Source organism: Xiphophorus maculatus, chromosome 14, assembly GCF_002775205.1.
Source record: "Xiphophorus maculatus strain JP 163 A chromosome 14, X_maculatus-5.0-male, whole genome shotgun sequence".
Lineage (NCBI taxonomy): Eukaryota > Metazoa > Chordata > Actinopteri > Cyprinodontiformes > Poeciliidae > Xiphophorus > Xiphophorus maculatus.
In genome coordinates this window covers 5668940-5687585 of record NC_036456.1, presented here as the reverse complement: position 1 = coordinate 5687585, position 18646 = coordinate 5668940, and the positions used below count along the sequence as shown (strand labels likewise).

At 42.4% G+C, this 18646-nt stretch overlaps 1 protein-coding gene across 2 annotated transcripts in view; it reads left to right on the top strand.

The window, feature by feature from the left end:
• The window catches only part of LOC111611000 (pleckstrin homology domain-containing family G member 4B-like), a 44891-nt gene that overhangs the window by 14480 nt on the left and 11765 nt on the right, over positions 1 to 18646 (top strand). Inside the window, exons 4-20 of one of the 2 annotated variants that reach the window (XM_023346463.1) lie at positions 429 to 714; positions 1576 to 2710; positions 2880 to 3115; positions 3214 to 3405; positions 3520 to 3634; positions 5324 to 5417; positions 5537 to 5623; positions 7021 to 7137; positions 7585 to 7683; positions 7770 to 7921; positions 10159 to 10297; positions 11230 to 11349; positions 11991 to 12182; positions 13042 to 13557; positions 15001 to 15374; positions 15768 to 15993; positions 16796 to 16885. In XM_023346463.1, the coding sequence (XP_023202231.1) occupies positions 429 to 714; positions 1576 to 2710; positions 2880 to 3115; positions 3214 to 3405; positions 3520 to 3634; positions 5324 to 5417; positions 5537 to 5623; positions 7021 to 7137; positions 7585 to 7683; positions 7770 to 7921; positions 10159 to 10297; positions 11230 to 11349; positions 11991 to 12182; positions 13042 to 13557; positions 15001 to 15374; positions 15768 to 15993; positions 16796 to 16885 (4170 nt within the window). Of the gene's footprint in view, positions 1 to 428; positions 715 to 1575; positions 2711 to 2879; positions 3116 to 3213; positions 3406 to 3519; positions 3635 to 5323; positions 5418 to 5536; positions 5624 to 7020; positions 7138 to 7584; positions 7684 to 7769; positions 7922 to 10158; positions 10298 to 11229; positions 11350 to 11990; positions 12183 to 13041; positions 13558 to 15000; positions 15375 to 15743; positions 15994 to 16795; positions 16886 to 18646 lie in introns of both variants that reach the window. The other variant, XM_023346462.1, reaches the window with a different exon arrangement.

The following is an 18646-nucleotide window of genomic DNA, read 5'->3' as shown; positions in this document are numbered from 1 at the left end:
AAATACTTCCCTCAAACGTTTTAAAGTATTATTACGGGGTTCCCAAAACTCAATGAATACCATTCTGGAACTTACTGGGTATATTCAGGCTGTTTTATAATGTCATTTTAAATTTGGTATTTTCCCAGTACTTAGAAGTTTCTGGAACTAACTGGCTGTCAATCCAGACCTCACTGATAACTTTCCTGAGAAGCACCGGGTAAATTTTGGTAAAAATTGGTGACATTTTACCCGGTAAAATTCGTAAGTTATGATGTTGTCATAACTTCCGAGAATGTTTGTGGAAAATAACCTTTATGTTTCAGACTTACAGACTGTATTAATGAATAAATGACCCTGATGATGTTCAAATTAAAGACTTGGTTCACAAAATGTACATTTTGTAAATAATGTTTTTTTGTCTCTCGCTAATCTCTATTATCTCCCAGTCTCAGTATTTGGGATGCTTGTTCCTTCACTCCGGCTGGCCCCTCTGCCTTGGAGAGAAAGTGGTTGTTCAGCTCTCCACCTTGGACTGGAGGCTCCTGCGCAGTAATGACTTCTACCTTCAGGTGGTGCCCTTTTCTACTCGCTGCCCACGACTGGCCCTAAAATGTCTGGCACCCGGGGGTCGCACCGTGCAAGAAATCTTGGTGCCCGAGTCACAGCATCCCCTGGTGTTTACCTCCGAGTGGCTCCACAGTATCAACAAAGAACGGGGTCACAAGAGAGAAGGTGAACTTTCTCTATTGGTCGTATCTGTCTGACTGAAGTGGGTAATTAAAAGGGGAAGCAACACTCAGCTAAAAAGCTATTTTTCCTCTTGATTTTCGTCTTTTGAGATTGTTAAATGCAGAGTTTTGCATTTTGCCGATAGTCAACATTTCAAAATGTAGGTATGCTTTTTCTTTTAAAGAGAACAGAAAATCTTTTGCAAGGCAACGCATCTGCGAGTTGAGCAGTTTTGGAGATTGTGCTCACAAAATTATACTTAATAAGCCATGACACAAATGATAATTGTATAAGTGAGTCTGCAGAACTGAGCCTGATCATTCGCAAGCCAGTTATTATCCAGGTCACAATCGTTCTCCATCTTAAGTGGACATGCATCCATTGAGCCAAGAATTGGAAAACACTTATCCCTTTGGCTTTGTTTGAAGTGACTGTGAACTTCCTGAAAGAGAAATTTTGCAACCTATATCAGCCAAATCACTTCAACATTTATCATAGTCTAACAGGCCTTGAAATAACAGAAGAGCCTTTGTAAGAGAAGCCTTAACAATAAAAAAACGACTGTGTGTTGTGACAGTTTATGACCTATTAATAAACCAAACAACCAACCAAAACAGTCAATCAGTGTTAAAGTTTGTTTGGAATAAATTAGTCAGGCTTGTAATTTAGATTCTATGTGTAAACTATGTTATGTTCAGTTTATCTGAAGTAATATTTACATTTCTCCAGCTCCTTTCTTTTACCTCCGGGAATCTAAAAATATAGAATCAGATTAAGTTGCTTCTTAGCATAACTGTAAACTAGAGGTACTGTTTTTAAATGAAACTTTTGTTTGAACTCCATCCTTTGCCATCTTTTGCATAGTTGGAGGGGGACTCGACACCTGTCTGGTCAGTACATGCGATGGTGTGGTACGAGTGCCATGGAAGGAAATAGTCTACCCAAAATTCCTCCATGACCCTTCTGAGGAGCTTGGCCTGGGTTCCAACCGCCTTTCCAGTGAGGGGGGCAGCAGCCTCGGAGGGTGGGGTGGCTCCTCCTCAGGAGACATGGACTCCTGGTCCTGGGATGATGAAGACGACGACAGTCTACCACCAAACTGCATGGACTCTGACCCTGCCATCAGACGGCGGCGCAGCGAAGACGGCCTTGGGCGGACTGCGAGGCAGCCTCAGATGGATGGGGATTATGTGGAGCTTTTGGAACCCAGAGGAGGACCTGATGGAGGCGTTGACACCAAGCAGAGGTATTTGGAGATGCATGGGATTTGTAAGACCAGAACTTTGCCCTTATGCAGGAGAGGTAAGGCCATCAAACTTCGCAAAGGAAAAGCTTGGGGTTATGCAAAACCTGAAAGATCGGGAAGCTTTCGGGGTGCCTATAGTACCAAAGAGAAGGAGGCAAATCCAAAGGATGACTTGCTACCGCCAAAGCCTCCAACAACGGTTTCAGGATCTACCAGAGAAAGACAGTCTTACTCCTCCTCTGCTCATGATTCAGATGAAGGAGATAAAACAAGCAGAGACAAAAATAGCTTGGAAAGCCGCAGCCCTTATTTTGATGTTCCATTAAAAGAAAGGAGACCTGGTGTGGGCAAGGAAAGAGACAGCAACGGGTTCCCACAACCGTCCCGAGATGGACACCAAAATAAAGACTCCCAGAGAAGCGACAACTTAATAGCAAACGAAATCTACGACATAAGCCATAAAAGTGGCCATGATGTTGAGGGTCAATCGGATCATGGCTCACATTCAGACTCTGTGTTTGAGGATGCAGATAAACCACTGAGTGGAGACAGCGAGGCTGTTACGCCAACATCGGACGCACCGGAGAGGCTATTTACTGGAGTCTCTGAAAGCAAAGATACATCCAACGTTCAGTCTAAGACGAGGAACTCATCGAAGCCAAAGACTCCAGATGAAAGGGCCGAAAGGCAGACAGAGGACAGAGTGTGCCCCAGAGGAAAAGAAGTTAAAACTGCCGGATTCAGAGCTCCACGGTATGGAAATGTTACATTTTTCTTATGATAAATTACATACTTTCCTTATTTCTACACATGCGTATTACACTGAATTGGACGGCACAAAGAAACCTCCAACTAATGAAAAAATGATACTCTGTCCCCTCTACTGTAACCTCAGTAAGATCTTCCTGTGCTTTGTGTTTAGGAGGAAACGGAAGGGAAAGGGCGCCAAAGGAAAGGCTAGGTCTGGTGGCAAAAACCAAAAAGGCACAAAACTACAGGGTAAAAGTCCTCTGCCAAGTCCCACAGCCCACTCTGCAACTACAAAGCTGCTAATCCCAGAGGAAAAGAAGGCAGAGGAAACAGAAAAGATTGACAAACCTGATGGAGTGCCCTCAACTGACACTAAAGGGAAGGAAAACACAAGGAAAGGCAATGGAAGTGGGTGGGAAAACCTATTCAGCCGCAGTAATATTTGATTTTTCTTAGTCCCCCAGGTGTTGCTATGGTAGTGCCATTTCTGTTTTTCCATCTTCCAGCTGAGACAGAAGGTGGATCGTTGCCTGTGTGCAATGGTCAGTCAAGCACGTCTTCATTAAACCACTTGACTGTGGAGGCTGGATCACCGGAGACATGTTCTGACCAGATAAATGGTGTTACCTCTAAAGAGCCGGCGCTTTTAAGGGAACTGGATACAGAATTACTTCAGTCAGGGAAGCTTCAGCTGACAGGTGACCTCCTTTCATTCTGTCCTTCATGTTTATTCTGCATTTGTCTCAAACGAGCCTGTCATACAGAGACAGGGCGGCAGTTTACCTGTAATTACAGACACCTCATCTCTACAGGTACAGTGGACAGATTGGGGCGAGCTCTGGTTTTCACAGATGCAGGCGCGTCTGAGGAGGGGGTCTGCTCGGAGGAGGTGGCGCGGGTTCTTTCCTGTTACCACTGGATCACTCGGTGAGCTTGTGTGTGTCTGTCCACTAAATATTGTTCTGATTCTGGCACATGTTCTTCTTATTTCAGCATGTTTCTCTGTACAACGACAGCAACAACACACTCCACCTCTACTGACAATGCTGGTAAAGATGTAAAAAGCCCCAAAATAATCTCTGATTGTAATAGGATAAGGTCACCCTAAGTGTTCATCACACAACAGTAAAAAAATATTTGAAACACATGCATGTTTTTTAGTTTTTAAAGGTAGAGTGTTGAGGAACTGGTAACACCTTGTTTGACGGGTTGTGAATAATTCTGTCATGAACACCGTCATAAACATGACATAACACCTGTCATGAACATGAGTAAGTCTTCATGAATATTTATGACTGTTGTCATAAAGTGTTATTCGGTAAATAATGACACTTTTAATACAAAGATGACATTATTCAAAATGTCTTCGTTATGACAACTGGACATTAACCAAGAAATCGTGAGCTGACATAAATTTGTTATAAAAGTATGACTGATTAAACTTTAGCTTTAAGAACATAAAGCTACATCATTTTTGAACAGTCATAAATATTCATGAAGACTTACTCACGTTCATGACAGGTGTTATGTCATGTTTATGACGGTCTTATTCACAACCCGTCAAATAAAGTGTTACACAGGATCTTTTAATTACCAACATTTCTCTTAGCCACTCGTCAAAATGGGGAACCAGGGAAGATTTTGAATTAAAGCAAATTTGTGTTTATTTTCATAGTTTAGGAAATGGCTCTAATAATGTAGCTCACCTAAACTTGTCCATGGTAAAAGTAAGAGCAATACCTAAGAATGGATCCAGGTAACTTTACTCAAGCTTGCTTCCACCGACCTGCACTTCATGAGCTTATGTATTTATATCCAATTCGGTGAAGCTCTTCAAGCACCTTCTTCTGTTTGAGTGTGTTTTACAATAGGTACAAGATGGCGAGGGGGTTAAAGTCAACCCACCCATGCAGATTTTTTTTTTTCGGGATTAAGGCTTGAATATGTTGTGTAACGATTATAGTTAGTCTTAGCAGCCAGTCGACACAGAACATCTCACTGGACTTTAGCAAAAGAGAGTTTCTCTAGTGGATGACCTCAAACAAAGTCAATGAGTTTAGCACCTTACAAATCAATATGTCTAACAAAAATAGCCTAGCATGTCCAATGCGTGACATGGAACATGCCTTTGGTTCTACGCTTAGCCCTTCCACAGTCTTAGCGCAAAGCTCAGGAGGATTGCGTTAAATATCACGGTTGGACAGCGTGGAAGTAGGAAGGGTTGATGCATGAGACCGTTAATTTCGGAAACCATGCAGAAAAAACCATCATAAAAGCACACAAGGTCAGTGGAAACCCGGCTGGACTGCACACGGACTAAAAAATTCGTGGGGTCTTAATGACCCCGTCTCTTAAGAGGGTTAGAGCTCACAGGTGTGCGGGATATCAAGAGCTCGATTTGTGATTTGGGGCTTGTCTTTGCGTGTTTACGATGAGGACTGTTTGCGATAGAGGCCATTGGTGTTCTAACAGCTACTTCTTTGACTTGACGAGCTTTTCACGCCTCGTACTTTGCGATTTACAAACTTTTCTGACCACTGTGACTCTTTGAAAACACGTTTTCTTTAAAAAACTGTCCTAATCCTACATTCCCCTTTGTTTATCATCCCTCATCAGGCCTGAAGCCAAAGAAAAGGGACTAACTGTGCTAATAGACAGCAGATGCTCCCAACCATCCAGTCTTTGCCTTTCTGCTCTTAAACGGTTCCAGGTGAGGCGAAGGGAAAACAAAATAGTTGTTAAGACAAATGTGCCAGTTTATTTATTTTTTTGTTTGTGTGCTTTAATTATCTTACAGACAAACACGTGTGTTTTCTGTGTGTGTTCCAGGTCTTGGTTCCTGGCGGTTTAGGATCCGTGTTGGTCCTGGTGGAGGAGCAGCAGGAGTCCCTTTCCTTAGCTTTAGATGGGACAGAGGTGACCATATCTAGGAATATATCACTGTTTCACACAAATGTGAAAACTTTTAGAGTATTTTAAAATGTCTAAACTCATGTAAATGTGAGTCCAGCTTACTAGCTGCTAATGTTCCAAAATTCAGAGGACTTATTGAGTTTTCTGCAATCTCACTTCAACATGATGTCTTTCTACTCCAGGGAAGGGAACTATTACTAACTATATTTCTCATCCTAAGAGTAACTTTAAAAGAAAATACAAATTTAAATTAATTATACTTCTAAATGTCACAATATTACCTGCACCAGACAGTAGTTTAAACTCCCTAAGCCTGAAAAATCAGTGAGTAGTTCTTACTTTAAAGTTGAGCAGATGGCCAATTTTTACATCAATCATGGTTGCTGTTCATGCAAGTTTTATTTTGAAAAGCGTTTTCCATAGACTTGGAGGCCCATGGGCTCTTACAAATAATGTTTTGTATGAAACGTGATGCATTATGGGCCGGGCCACACTTCAAAAAGTCCTCACTGGGACGGAAGCCCAGAGAACTGAGTTTCAGGGGCGACAACTTTGTTTCTTTTTTTTTTTTTTAAATGAATTTATGTTTTTCTAACAATGTTCTTATTTTAATACAGTTGGATTTTTATGAATATAAACAATAACTAAGTAAGCCAGGCAAGTCCGACAAAACAACAACAACAAGATGTAATCCGTACCGCCTCGGGTTTTTAGTGTATTTCAGTGATTTTGCCGTTTTCACCATCTGGCAGTAACATTTTAAATGGATGTGTAAGTCTACCTGACCTACCAGAAAACTACTTTTATTTAATCTGAACCCAGCAGTTATTAACTCATACATTCAAATTTATTTCTGTGATTTCACCACATTAAACTTATTCAGACAGCTGTTAGCTGCACATAAGCTACTGCTTCCTGGTAACTAATGAACAGAACCCTGTTTCCAAAAAAACAACAAAAAAAACATCACTATCTCTTTAACATAACTATAATCAGACTTTCGATTCTGATTTCTTCTAGTTACACATTATAATGTTGGACTCCATTTGCCTTGGAATAAATTCACTTTGTGCTTCAGCCTCGGGGTGCATTCTGCACATTTACCCATTGCAAGTTCCTCTACCAATCAAGCCACAACTTGCATCTGTCAGCTCACATGTTTTTTCATGCACACTTGCAGAGCAAATTTCTTTGTGACATGTGGTTTGTATTACGGCTTGGCAGTACCAAGCCTTTGGTTGTTAAAGCAAAATCCCGCCCAAATGATGTTAAAACTGTTAGGAGAGAAGATTTCTCCTGGATTTTCACCTCGTTTTTTGCCGCTTGGGATATTGTTTGCCAGACTTTCTCACCCTGTCCTGGTGCTAATGTTTTATTGCATCTTTACGTTCTCTCCTCAGACCCACGTAGTGCGCGGTACAGGAGTCCTTCAGCAATATGTAGACAGTCAGCAGCTCCCTAAGCAGCTGGATGGAGACTTCAGTCACAGTCACTCAGACTGGCTGGCATTCAGACTGGTAAAAATCCTGCTTCGCTTTGTGTTGGTGACATTTGTTCCATTTCTACAGAAGAGGATTAGGGCCACTGGAAAAAAAAAGAAGAATTCTGAGTTTTTTTCTCAGAATTCTGATTTTAATCAGTTTAGTGATTATTTTCCATATAATGACAACACAACTGACATACAGCTAAAATGCATTGTTATTTATTTGGATTTTGACATAGATTGGCACAGTATCAAAATCCCGAGTTTAAAGTCAGAATCTCTATTTTATTTATTTTTGGTGGCCCTAATCCTCTTCCGTACATTCCTGATTAAATCCGGTGGGATAGTTTCCCCGAAAACATTGCTTGTAGTTTTCATCCCTCCACTTTATGTGAAGCCGATGAACACACAAAAGTGAAGAAGGCGAGCCAACGGCAGGAGAAGGAAAGCTTCAACCAAACCTTCACTTTTGCTCCAACAGAGGTTGGAGAAACTGACGGAGCGTTGTGAGAGCGCCCTCTCTCTGCTCGGAGAAGCACTGCGGTGCCTGGAGATGGAGGAGATGCCCAGTGACATCAAGGTTGACTGCAGTCACTATATCATCACATGCTTTGTGTCCTTTGTCGGAAAGAGGTCTGAAAATGTTGAAACAATGATCTCTTCCAGGCTGTTCCTCAGAGCATTGACAAACACAGGCAGCTCATGGCGAGTGTACTGGCTGACCAACGCTTAACTGAACTGCAACAGAGGGGCGGAGCCTGGCTAGCAGGACTGACTACCTGTTCGTCCGGACTGGTGCAGAGGTCACCTGACTGCAGGTACCACACACCTGAATTCACCTAGAGCTTCATATTAAATCATTTTTTGTTATGCAGCGCCACAAATTTTACTCTGTTTCATTGGAATTTTGTGTGATAAACGTAAGACAAAATGTGGAAAAACAGTGAAGTGGAAGGAAACCAATACTGAAATGTTCACACATTCGTCTGTAGTTCAGACGGATGTGTGAACCATCACAATGCTTTTCTTCTACAAGAGTGGGGAAGATAACGGAGAGATGAATGGAGATAACTACAAGGATATCCTGGAAAAAAAAAACATTAATAACAACAAAAAAACCCCCACCAGTTTCATTGGAACAGTTTACGTCAAAGCAGAAGCATAAGTCTTGAAAACGGATGTTCACAGAAACTATTCATTCAGTCTGGCTAGACTTGAGCTATTGAACAAAGAAGAATGCAGCTGCAATTATGGTAAAAGGTGATTCAACAAACTACTGTCTGCAGTTGACAGAACATAAATGCGTGCCACGAGTCATTTGTTTTGAAAATGTATCGTATTCCTTCCACTTTACAATTCTGTATATGTATGACATAATCCCATAAAACCCGATGAACTTTTTAGTTGCTTCATGACTAGGGTGTGAATACTTTTACTTGAGGTGCATGGTTTGTTCATTTTTTGCCAATAGAACATTTAGCCTTTTTGTTTTGGGTACGTACTGCAGGTTTTTGTCGCTCTTATCAGACATGGCACCCAGTTCTTGGGCTATCTCTACATCTTGTCAAGTCTTTGCCCATATGTCATTACAGACTACGCATTGAAAACCAGGCAAATAACAAACTGAGCTTTGTTTCTTAGCGTTGGCATTGCGACTCAGCTGATGATGTATCCTCCTACGACATTCTGAAAGTAGTTAGTGGTTCAGCCGCAACACCCTCTACCCCCACCGACATACAGTTTGTACCGTTCATCAAACAAGAGATTATAGGGAAGTTCTTCAAACTGAAACTGGTTGTATATGCCATTAGTACGACCGCAGGGATGTAAAAAACTACATTCCTTCTTGTATGTTTCTTCTTTTTTTGAAACCTAAATGTTTCAAAACCAACCTAAAACGGTATTTACCCTCTACTGTAAAATCATGAATTAATGTGATTAACCACAAGTTTGATTTCTTCAGTCCAAAAAAGGCCTAATTCCTTCCACGCCTGTAGAATAAAGAAGTCACTTAAAAAGAACCTCGCTAACAGCATTAAGTAGGTTTAAAATGAGCTTAATTAAAAGTAGCTCATCACGTTGAATCTAAAGAAATCCAAGAACAGATACGGATCAGACTGTTCCAAAGCTGTTTCTGAGGCTTCAGGACTACATATTGTAGCGAGAGCTATACGCAGATGGAGACATCAACAAACATTGGCAAACTTTCCCGAAAATGCTCCAGGAGGTCGACCGGATGACTGGCTTCAACAACAGAATCAAGGTTTTGGAATTGCCTAGTCAAAGTCCAGACTTAAATTCAATTGAGGTGTTGTGGTGTGACCTTAAACAAACAAAGCTCTCAGATGTGGTTAAAAAAAAAGCAATTCTGCAAGGAAGTGATGGAGTGTTTACCATCCCTCCACAGTGATGGTAAACACTCAGAGCGTTGCTTCAAATAGTTTTTTCTCTCTAAAAGATTAAATAATCAACTGAAAACTCTTTTGTGTGTTCTTACCAGACCAAGATGTCCTGGTCTGGTATTAAAGTCTAAATAAAAATTTGAAACATTTAGGAGTCACAAAAAGAGCAGTCAGAGAAAACAAACCTATGTTCACATCAAAGCACACAGTCTTCTAGTTTGTTGTGGATACAGAAGCTGAAACATGTTGTTCAGAGTCATCAGTTCAAAAACAGTTGCCCGAATGTGTCATGTTTTCTTTTTCAGTCACAGAAGCCAAATGCTCCTACCTGCTGCAGTTTGCTTTCTTTGTTAAAACGCTCCGCTCAGGGTTAAGATTTTTAATCAGGCTGATAATTAGACGAAACAACAAGACTTACGGCAAGGTCATGACAGACACAACCGCTGTAATTGGGCCACCTGTGTGACTCGTTTGGTCTTAAATGACATAAATGGCTCCTGTATGGCTGAAGTATTGTTTGGTTGAGCTAAGTTGGGTTTAAGCACCACTCTCTGGTAAAACTTAGAAAAGTTGCGACAGAAATGCAAACCAGCTGGAAATAGCCTTGATTTTTGGAATGAAAAACAGAAACAGAACATTCTGGTCTTCTACAGGGCTGCTCTCAATGCCACTTCGCAGCTCTACGACGGCGTGGACGATGCCCTCCACCGGCTCGTCCAGGTTTCCAACCGGCGAGGACGTGACCTGGAAGCACTGGGACGACTGGCGGGAATGGTGGACAAACTGGAAAAGGTGTGTGTGGTTTTACTTATTTAACATTTTTTTATTTTTAAAACGATTTATCCAAAACAATCATTTGAACAGTTAGCGTTAGCCTGGTAAAAACCAGCCTCTGGTCCTGTGCTTTGCTTCGTACAGAGGGTCTGGTTCCTCAACAAACTGCTAGCTGGAGGCATGAACTCTGTTAAGGCTTTAAAGTTTACCCAATTGCTAACGTTTGGCCCAATCGCTGACATCTGGCCTAGTCACTAACATTTGGCCCAATCGCTAATGTTAGGCCATGACATGTGTCTCAGAAATCGGAAATTGCCTGCGCTGTAAATAACCATCCCCCAGTGCAAAGAAAGAAATGCCGAGCCAAATGTTTCTTCAATATTTGGTAGCGTGGCTAATGGCAGCGGAGAAAGTGAACGTATGACTTCCTTCGCTGCCATTGCTAAAACTACAGGCAGTCTACAATTCTAAAACAGCACAGAAAATCAATGTCACAACTTCTTCTTCTGTTCACTGATTGGACTGGCTTAAATTCTACCAGAGGGATCCAAGCCAATGGGAGAAATCTTCAGACTGAGCAATAAAGGGAGATGAGAATTTAGAGGAATTACACATAGGCAATGATCAGGATAGGAAAACATTTGTCCTGCTACATGTACTTAAAGTGGATTCATACTGCTGTTCATCCTTGTTGTTACTTCCCTCTTTTGCGCTCAAAATGGACTCGGTGGAAACTCCTAGACTCACTTCTTCTTCTCACGTTTTTTTTCTCACTTCCTGTCAACATCACAGCCAGACAAAACAACACCAGTAGCAACAGCCTCAGATTTCCTCGTCTTCATTTCCTCTCTTCAGCCGTCTTCTCCTGTGACTTCGTGTTGCGTACAGTGACTCAAGCCCCCTCCACCGCTAACCCTCCCTTCCTGTCTCTGTCGACCTTCGACCCACAGTGTGACAAGGAGATTGAGCAAGTGCAGTCCCAGCTGGAGGAATACAAGGACCCTCCTCTGTCTCTCAGCAGGCTGTCGCTGAAGCAGCAGAAGTTCAGAACGTTCAGAGAAACGGCCAACGTGAGTGACACAAAAATACCCCCCCAAAAAAACTTTTATTAGCTCAATGGCAGCAGTTTCACGCAAAAACAAAGAAAAAAAGAAAGTAAACAAAAATCATCAGACGTTATAAGAGTTCATAGTGGGAATGAGACCCAGTCTGCTGATATGAGGGTCTGTGGGAAGTCTAATCCAGAGATGAAAAAGCCACAAGGCTTTATGGGATTTATTGCTAACGGCACAAAAGCAGACGTCTAAGGATGCCCACCAATCCATTTAATTCCAACGGTCATGATGTTTTGACTGATTTGTGTCTTAACAAAATAACCAGTCCTTGAAAAGGGTTTGAACGATGACCAAATTAATAATAAAGAACCTGTTATCAATGTAGAATTGAATTGAATTAATTCAATTGAATTGTACTGAACTCAATTGAACTGAATTCAAAACAATTAAACCGAATGGAATTTAATGCAATTTAATTGAAATGATCGGAACTGGATTAAACTGAACTCAAGGGAATTAAACGAAATCAAATTAAATTCAACGGAAGTGACTTGAACTGAGTTAAATTAAACTGATCTGGATTTAAAAATAAAACTGACTCTAATTTAGTTGAATTGAATTGAACTGAACCTAAAGCTCTTCCTGGCCTGCCTCAGGAGCTGCACAGCGACACTCTGTCGGTGCTCAGCGATCTGGAGGGCTGGTGCGAGCTGAACTGGGCCGGCCTCAGCGACATCCAGATCCGTCTACCCCCCGTGAGGGAGAAGCTGAGAGACATGTCCCACTGTCTGTCCGACTGCTGGACCACCCTGGACAACACCCAGAGGCTGCTGTCCACGCTGACAGAGGTAACACGGCGCAGGACGATGCATCAACGTCTTCCCCTTGTCTAACCCTGCTTTCAATTGATCAATCATTCCAGTTTTAAAAATGACAAAGTTTCAAAAAAATACACCACACAGTCAACAACTGAACAAACATTGCATTTTGATGAGTGCCATCACCAAAATTATACGCACCAAATGTGTTGGTCAGTGTTTCATTTGCTATGGTTCGAGGGCAACTCTAAACTGCTGGGTTTTTATTCGAGATTTAAAGGCACTCGGTGTTTCAGTTGCTTTGTAGTTTTCTGGAAGTTTGCTCCAGATAGGAGCTGAATGCTGCTTCTCCATGTTTGGTTCTGGTTCTGGGGATGCAGAGCAGAACCAGAACCAGAAGACCTGAGAGGTTCTGGAAGGTTGATACAACAACAGCAGATCTTTAATGTATTGTGGTGCTAAGCCGTTCAGTGATTTATAAACTAACATCAGTATTTTAAAGTCTATTCTTTGAGCTACGGGGAGCCAGTGGAGGGACTTAGAACTGGGGTGATGTGATCTATCTTCCTGGTTTCAGTGAGAACCTGAGCAGCAGCATTCTGGATCAGCTGCAGCTGGAAGGTTGACATTTTTTAGTCAGACCTGTGAAGACGCTGTTGCAGTAAACAATGAAACTAAAGATAAACTCATGGATGAGTTTCTCTCGATCTCGCTGAGACATTAGTCCTCTAGTCCTGGAGATGTTCCTCAGGTGATAGAAGGCCGACTTTGTGACTGTCTTTATGTGGCTCTGAAGGTTCAGGTCAATACTCCCAGATTTCAGATCTGGCTGCTACTTAAAGAATGAAACTGAATTTAATTTAACTGAACTGTACTTTCCCGTATTCAGGCGACCCAGTGGTGCGACGCGGTCTCCTCCACCCCTTCCTCCCCCACCGCCTCCTCTTCCACCTGCCCGCTGGCGTCCCTTCCTCCAATCCCCCCGTCTCGCTTCCAGGACGCACGGTCCTTAGCCATGGAGCTGGGAGGCGGGGCCCTCCTGGACCTCTGGACCCAAACAGTGGAGCGCTACCAGCGGACCGTGGCGCAGGTCAAACCTCGTTTCCTCCACTCCGAGCGGACGCAGAGCCACGGCCAGGGGAAGGCCAAGACGCCGTCCGGCAGCACCTTCTGGGACCTGGTGGGGCCCGACGGGGAGGGCGACTGGGGGCTCGGAGGAGGGGACGGGGGCCTGCAGTCCTGGGGGTCCCTGGCGTCGCTGTTCAGGCCTCAGACCTGCTCCACGCTGAAGATAGGAGAGGACAAAGGGAACCGGAGGGACGGGTCAGCGGGGAACGGAGGTGGAGCGGGAGGAGCCGGTGGAGGGAAGTTCCTGCAGAACCTCCTGAATCCTGGGAAGAAAAGTGTGAGTTGGTTTCTGTTTGTCCTCGTTGCGTCAGATCTGCTGGTTTGTCTTCTTTCGAGTTCACTAAGATATTTGGACTGGAAACTAGATTTAAAAATACGTGGTGTGATTTTGTGTTTTTTGCAGTGCTCGTGTGACAGACCAGCACACAGCATTGCATAACTGGACAACATAACTGATCATCAACATTTATTTAAACAAAATCTAAAATACTGAGCATTAGTATTCACTCTCCTGAGGAGTAAGTGGCTTCTAGAGCAGCAGTAGGTGAACCTTCATCCCAGCCTCAGGTATTCCAGACTGGGGTTTTGCAGGTTTTCTCATAAGATTTAGTTCCATCCATCCCCCTGTGCTCATCCCGACTGAAGAAAAGGGCCCCCCCCACCATGATGCTGCCACCAACCAGAATTCTTGTGTCAGGGGTGACGTGCAGTGTTACTTTCCGAGCTCCCCCAGCGCTTTGCATAAAGGTCAAAACATTCAATTTTGGGTTCATCTGACCAGAACACATTTTTCATGTGTTTACTGCCCCCTACAGGACTTTTAGCAGCCAGCAAATGAGACTTTCTATGGGCTCAACATAGAACTTTCTATGGGCTCAACATTACTTTCTTTGTAACTAAAGGCTCTATAGCTTTTAGTTACAAAGGCTATAGAGATGGAAGACAGGTTCTTCCATCCATGTGCTTTTCCAGATTCTTGATTCTGATAGGATGAAAGGTTGGAGAAACCCTGGCTTCGGTTCCACAGCTTTCTCCTTGATCTCCGTGAGAAAGAAATGCAGCTCAATCACAAATATATACGTGATTGGCTGCAATCAAGGGCAAGTTTTGATTCAGGTTATTTACACATTCCGAAAATGTAGATTCTGAGCTTTCCAATTATATCAAACACATGGAAACCTAAAAAGAAACGAGGAAGACATGGCCGTTTGAATGTCAACATTCAGGAAACCAAATTTAGAAGAAAACGTCTCTGAAAGTTTAAAAAGAATTCTTCCCCAAAACTGTTCAGGAACCTGGAGGAGCTAACAAAGACTGCTTTCAGGAGCATTTCCAGTTATTTACAGATAATAAAAAGTGTGGGTTCTACGCTTTTCAACAACGTCAAAAACATTAAAGTCAAAAAAAGAAATGAAGAAGATATGGCCATTTAAATGTTGGCAGTCAGGAAACCAGATATCGGAGAAAACAGGCATCAACGTTTCAAAAGAACTCGCAACCAAAACTGAGGAGCAACCTGGGATTGTTAGCAAATGCTGCTCATTTACATTACTATACATCACATTATCTCCCTCCTATTGAGCACTACTTTGTGTTGGTCTATCACCTGGGATCCCACTAGATTGCATTTTTGCTGTTATAATGTGACCAGATAAGGAAAAATTCAAGGGGTACCGATAATAATAGATATTAACAAATTTCCATGTAAATGATCTTCCAGCCCCCAGAGGCCCCGCTCCCTCCCAAACCTCCCAGGAAGCGCCACCCCAGCTTTGACCTCCAGGCTCTCCTGGCCCCCCGCAAAGGCACCGCCACCCCCAAGCCGGAGTCCCCCGTCGGCGGGGCGAGCCGCTCCTCGCCCATGTCTTGGCTGGGGCGAAAGAACATGGCGGACCCCGTCATCGCCACCAGCATGGCGGCGGCTATTCCCGGGTGGGGCGTCGGAGTAGCAGGCGGAGGTGGTGTGCTGATCCGAGGTGTAGAGGTCAGCAGCAAAGAAGTGGTGGATCACACAGGGTCGCCGCGGCAACACGTCCTGCTCGGGAGGACGGAGAGGGACATGGGGGCAGACAGGACCGGCTCAACTGCACAGAGGTGTGTAGGATTTTACTCTTTCATTTTCCTATCAATTGTCTTTGAGGATGTGGAAGTTTAGCTGAGCGCACGCTTGGCCTAAAACTCCCAAATCCAACCCACTGAATAAATTAGATTAAGCGGGGCTGAGATGAAAAAGAAAATGCACGCATCATTTTGGGGGGGATCAATCAGCGCGCAATCTGTGATCATTTTTTCATCATCGTCTCTTTGATCTCCGTCCATTGCCTGCTGCTACGGCTTCCCTCCAACATCTCTGCTTTTTCTTTCATGTTTGTTTCTCGTTTAAAAAAACCGCCAACTGTTTACTTTCTTATTCGCATTAACCGATTCCCGTTCCCATCGCTTTCCCCCCCATTCGTCCCGCAGTAAACTGTACCTGCTCTGGTGCAGGATGCTGAGCTCAGAGCGGCAGTACGTCGCCGTCCTGAAGGGAGTTGAAGAGACGTACCTGCCCCTGCTGGAGCTCTCCGACACCCCGGCCTCCATCAGGGGGAAGGGAGACACGCTCTTCCCCAACTGGGGCAGCCTCAGTACCTTTCACTCGCGGGACCTGCTCCCTGCCATGGAGGGCGCTCTTGTGCAGAGTTTGTTGCAGCAGGACTGCTTCAGCAAATATGTAAGTCCCAAAAATCTGCTGGGAAGGTACAGCAAGCGACCTTAGTGCCACTATCTATGTTTCAAAGTCTAGCTATTAGGATTTCACAAGCTTTGGTAAAGGAATCATTTAAAAAAATAAATTGTGACATTGAAAAAACCCACACCCTTGATGAAGCTCACAGAGCGGTCTTAGCATGACGATCAGGAGGATTGCGGCAAATGTTGGACAGCGAGGAAATGGGGGTTCTGTCTGTCAGATCGTCAGTTCCCAAAATAACACTCACACAAAAACGTTGTTAAAGAAACCCTGCCGGAAAAACTTGTGAGGCTCAAATTACTCCGTCTCTTAAAACTACAGGAGGATTAACATAATTTATTAGGACTGTGTTTTCTTTTCTGTTTTTTTTACATACAGAGCAAGTGTTACACAAAACATGATTCCAACCTCTTTTTAAAATTGTATTTTCACTAAATAAAATTGACGCCCATCTAAAGTCTGCCTCGTCTAAATATTTATGACAATCAAGTTGATGGATAAACATGTAGTCCAGAAATCCTAAAAACACAGAAAGAGCCCCTCAATTTAGCAACAAAATGTGAGCTTCATATGTGCAATTTCACTTGAGTTGTCTTAAAGTACTCACCATTCCATCTGAACCGGTTCTGCAAAACATCAATGAAAATGTAAATTAGGTTCGAATAACAAACTGTATATTATTTAATTTAAACTTCATATTTTACCTTGCGCTTATTTAAGTGACAGCTAACATAAAAACACACGGTAACGTTTTGTTTTCCTCCTTCCCCACATGCATCCAAAGCGGGAGGAATTTCTCCAGTATTCCCACTACATCCGCTCTAAACCAGAAATGGATTCACCTCTGGTCGCACAGGCAGCTGACTTCTTTAAGGTAAGAACCAACAAATTTCAACATCTGAATGCAAAAGGCAAGTTCTACTCACATAGATTTAATATCAAGACATTCATAATTTGCTCCAGTGCTTTTTTTCCCCAACCTACAATCAACTGGTTTAAAAAAAATAAATAAAAAATCATAATTTAAACTAAAGAAAATGGAACAGTTTGGGCCAAAAATGATCTAAAACATGTTGCTTTCACTTTTAAGAAAAAAATAAACCCCCCAAGAGTATCAATCCAAGTATTTTTTTGTGCTCAAACACAAACCAATCAAAGTAGCTTTTATTTGTCAGTGGCAGCAATTAAGCTGTATACAGTGATGCTAATTATATGTTCAATATAAGACCAGAAAAGCCAATTAAAGGCAGATTATAGAGAAAGTAATTTGAGCATCCAAGCTACAATTAGCTAAAACTAATCCATCAACAGCATGATGAGATTACCACCAAGACTTTACACGAGGAGATCAAAGCACCAGACAGTGGTGTAAAGTGTGGCCGACCACCAGCAGGTGGCAGCGTGCGCTCGTGATGGCACAGCCAGCCTCTGTTGCAGCAGCTTGAACACATGGTAGATAATGGGAACGGGCAGGTTTATGGTTATAGTAATGGCTGTGGAACAGCATGTTGGCTGATGGTGATCATTTAATGGGAGTGAAAACAGGAGCAGCAAGGCTTTCAACTTGTTCATGGTTTTTTTGTTGTTGTTGTTGTGGGGGGTTCAGGATGAAAAGGGATTTCCAAATGAAACTTCAGTTAAAACTAGTTCATTTTGAATAGCTCTAGCTGAAAACTGAAAAAGCCAAAAATCATTGATTATTTTCTCTTTTTTAATATACTTTTAATATTCTACACTCTAAACATGTGACAGATTGGTGACCCGTCCAGGGTGAACCCGCCTCTCGCCCAGAACTTTAGCTGGAGATAGACACCAGCAGCTCCTGACCCAGTAGGGACAAGAGTATACAGAGGATGGGAGGATGGATGGATGGATGGATGGATGGATGGATGGATGGATGGATGGATGGATGGATACTCTCTAAACATAATGTAGCATCTTGAAAAAAGTTAAGCTTTAGCTCGTAGTTGAATTTGTCAAGGCAACGCAAATAGTTGTTGCATGTCTATACAATCCTATTATTATACTATCAGTTTATATCTAGTAGGAGGTTGGATGTTAGAAACTTAAAAAATAAACTCACTTCCTAAGGTCTTTCAGTTCAGGTTTGGAGAAATAGATAGGACGGCTAACCAGAGCATCGAGCTAACTTTAGCTAATCAGAGCAAAGTTGATTTCTCCTGTTTCAAACATTTTGTCACAACTTATTCAAATACTCTTTAAAAATAAACTTTATATCACCACGCATTTTGTACTGAACAGATATTTACATTGATATCTATGGATATTCACACTGAACATATTGGCCTATTGCAATTAACCAACAGGCCAATATGGTTAATTGGCCAAGTATAAAGTACGTAATAATAAAAAAAAGTCAAAGTAATAAATAAAATAAAAATAAAATAATAAAAAAGTAAAAAAATAATAAAAACAAAAAAATTAGTTTTACATGAAACAGTATAAGTGATTAACTGTAAACCAACTCAACCCTCAGTTTAGCTGAGAGTTAGCATGTCTCTTTCAATATAGTTGACGTTCTACAGGTTTATAAAATAGTGTTACCATAAGTTGCCATGACGTTGAGCTTAGAGTTGACTATAGATACCAGCTGAGTAGCTGTTAGCTTAATACT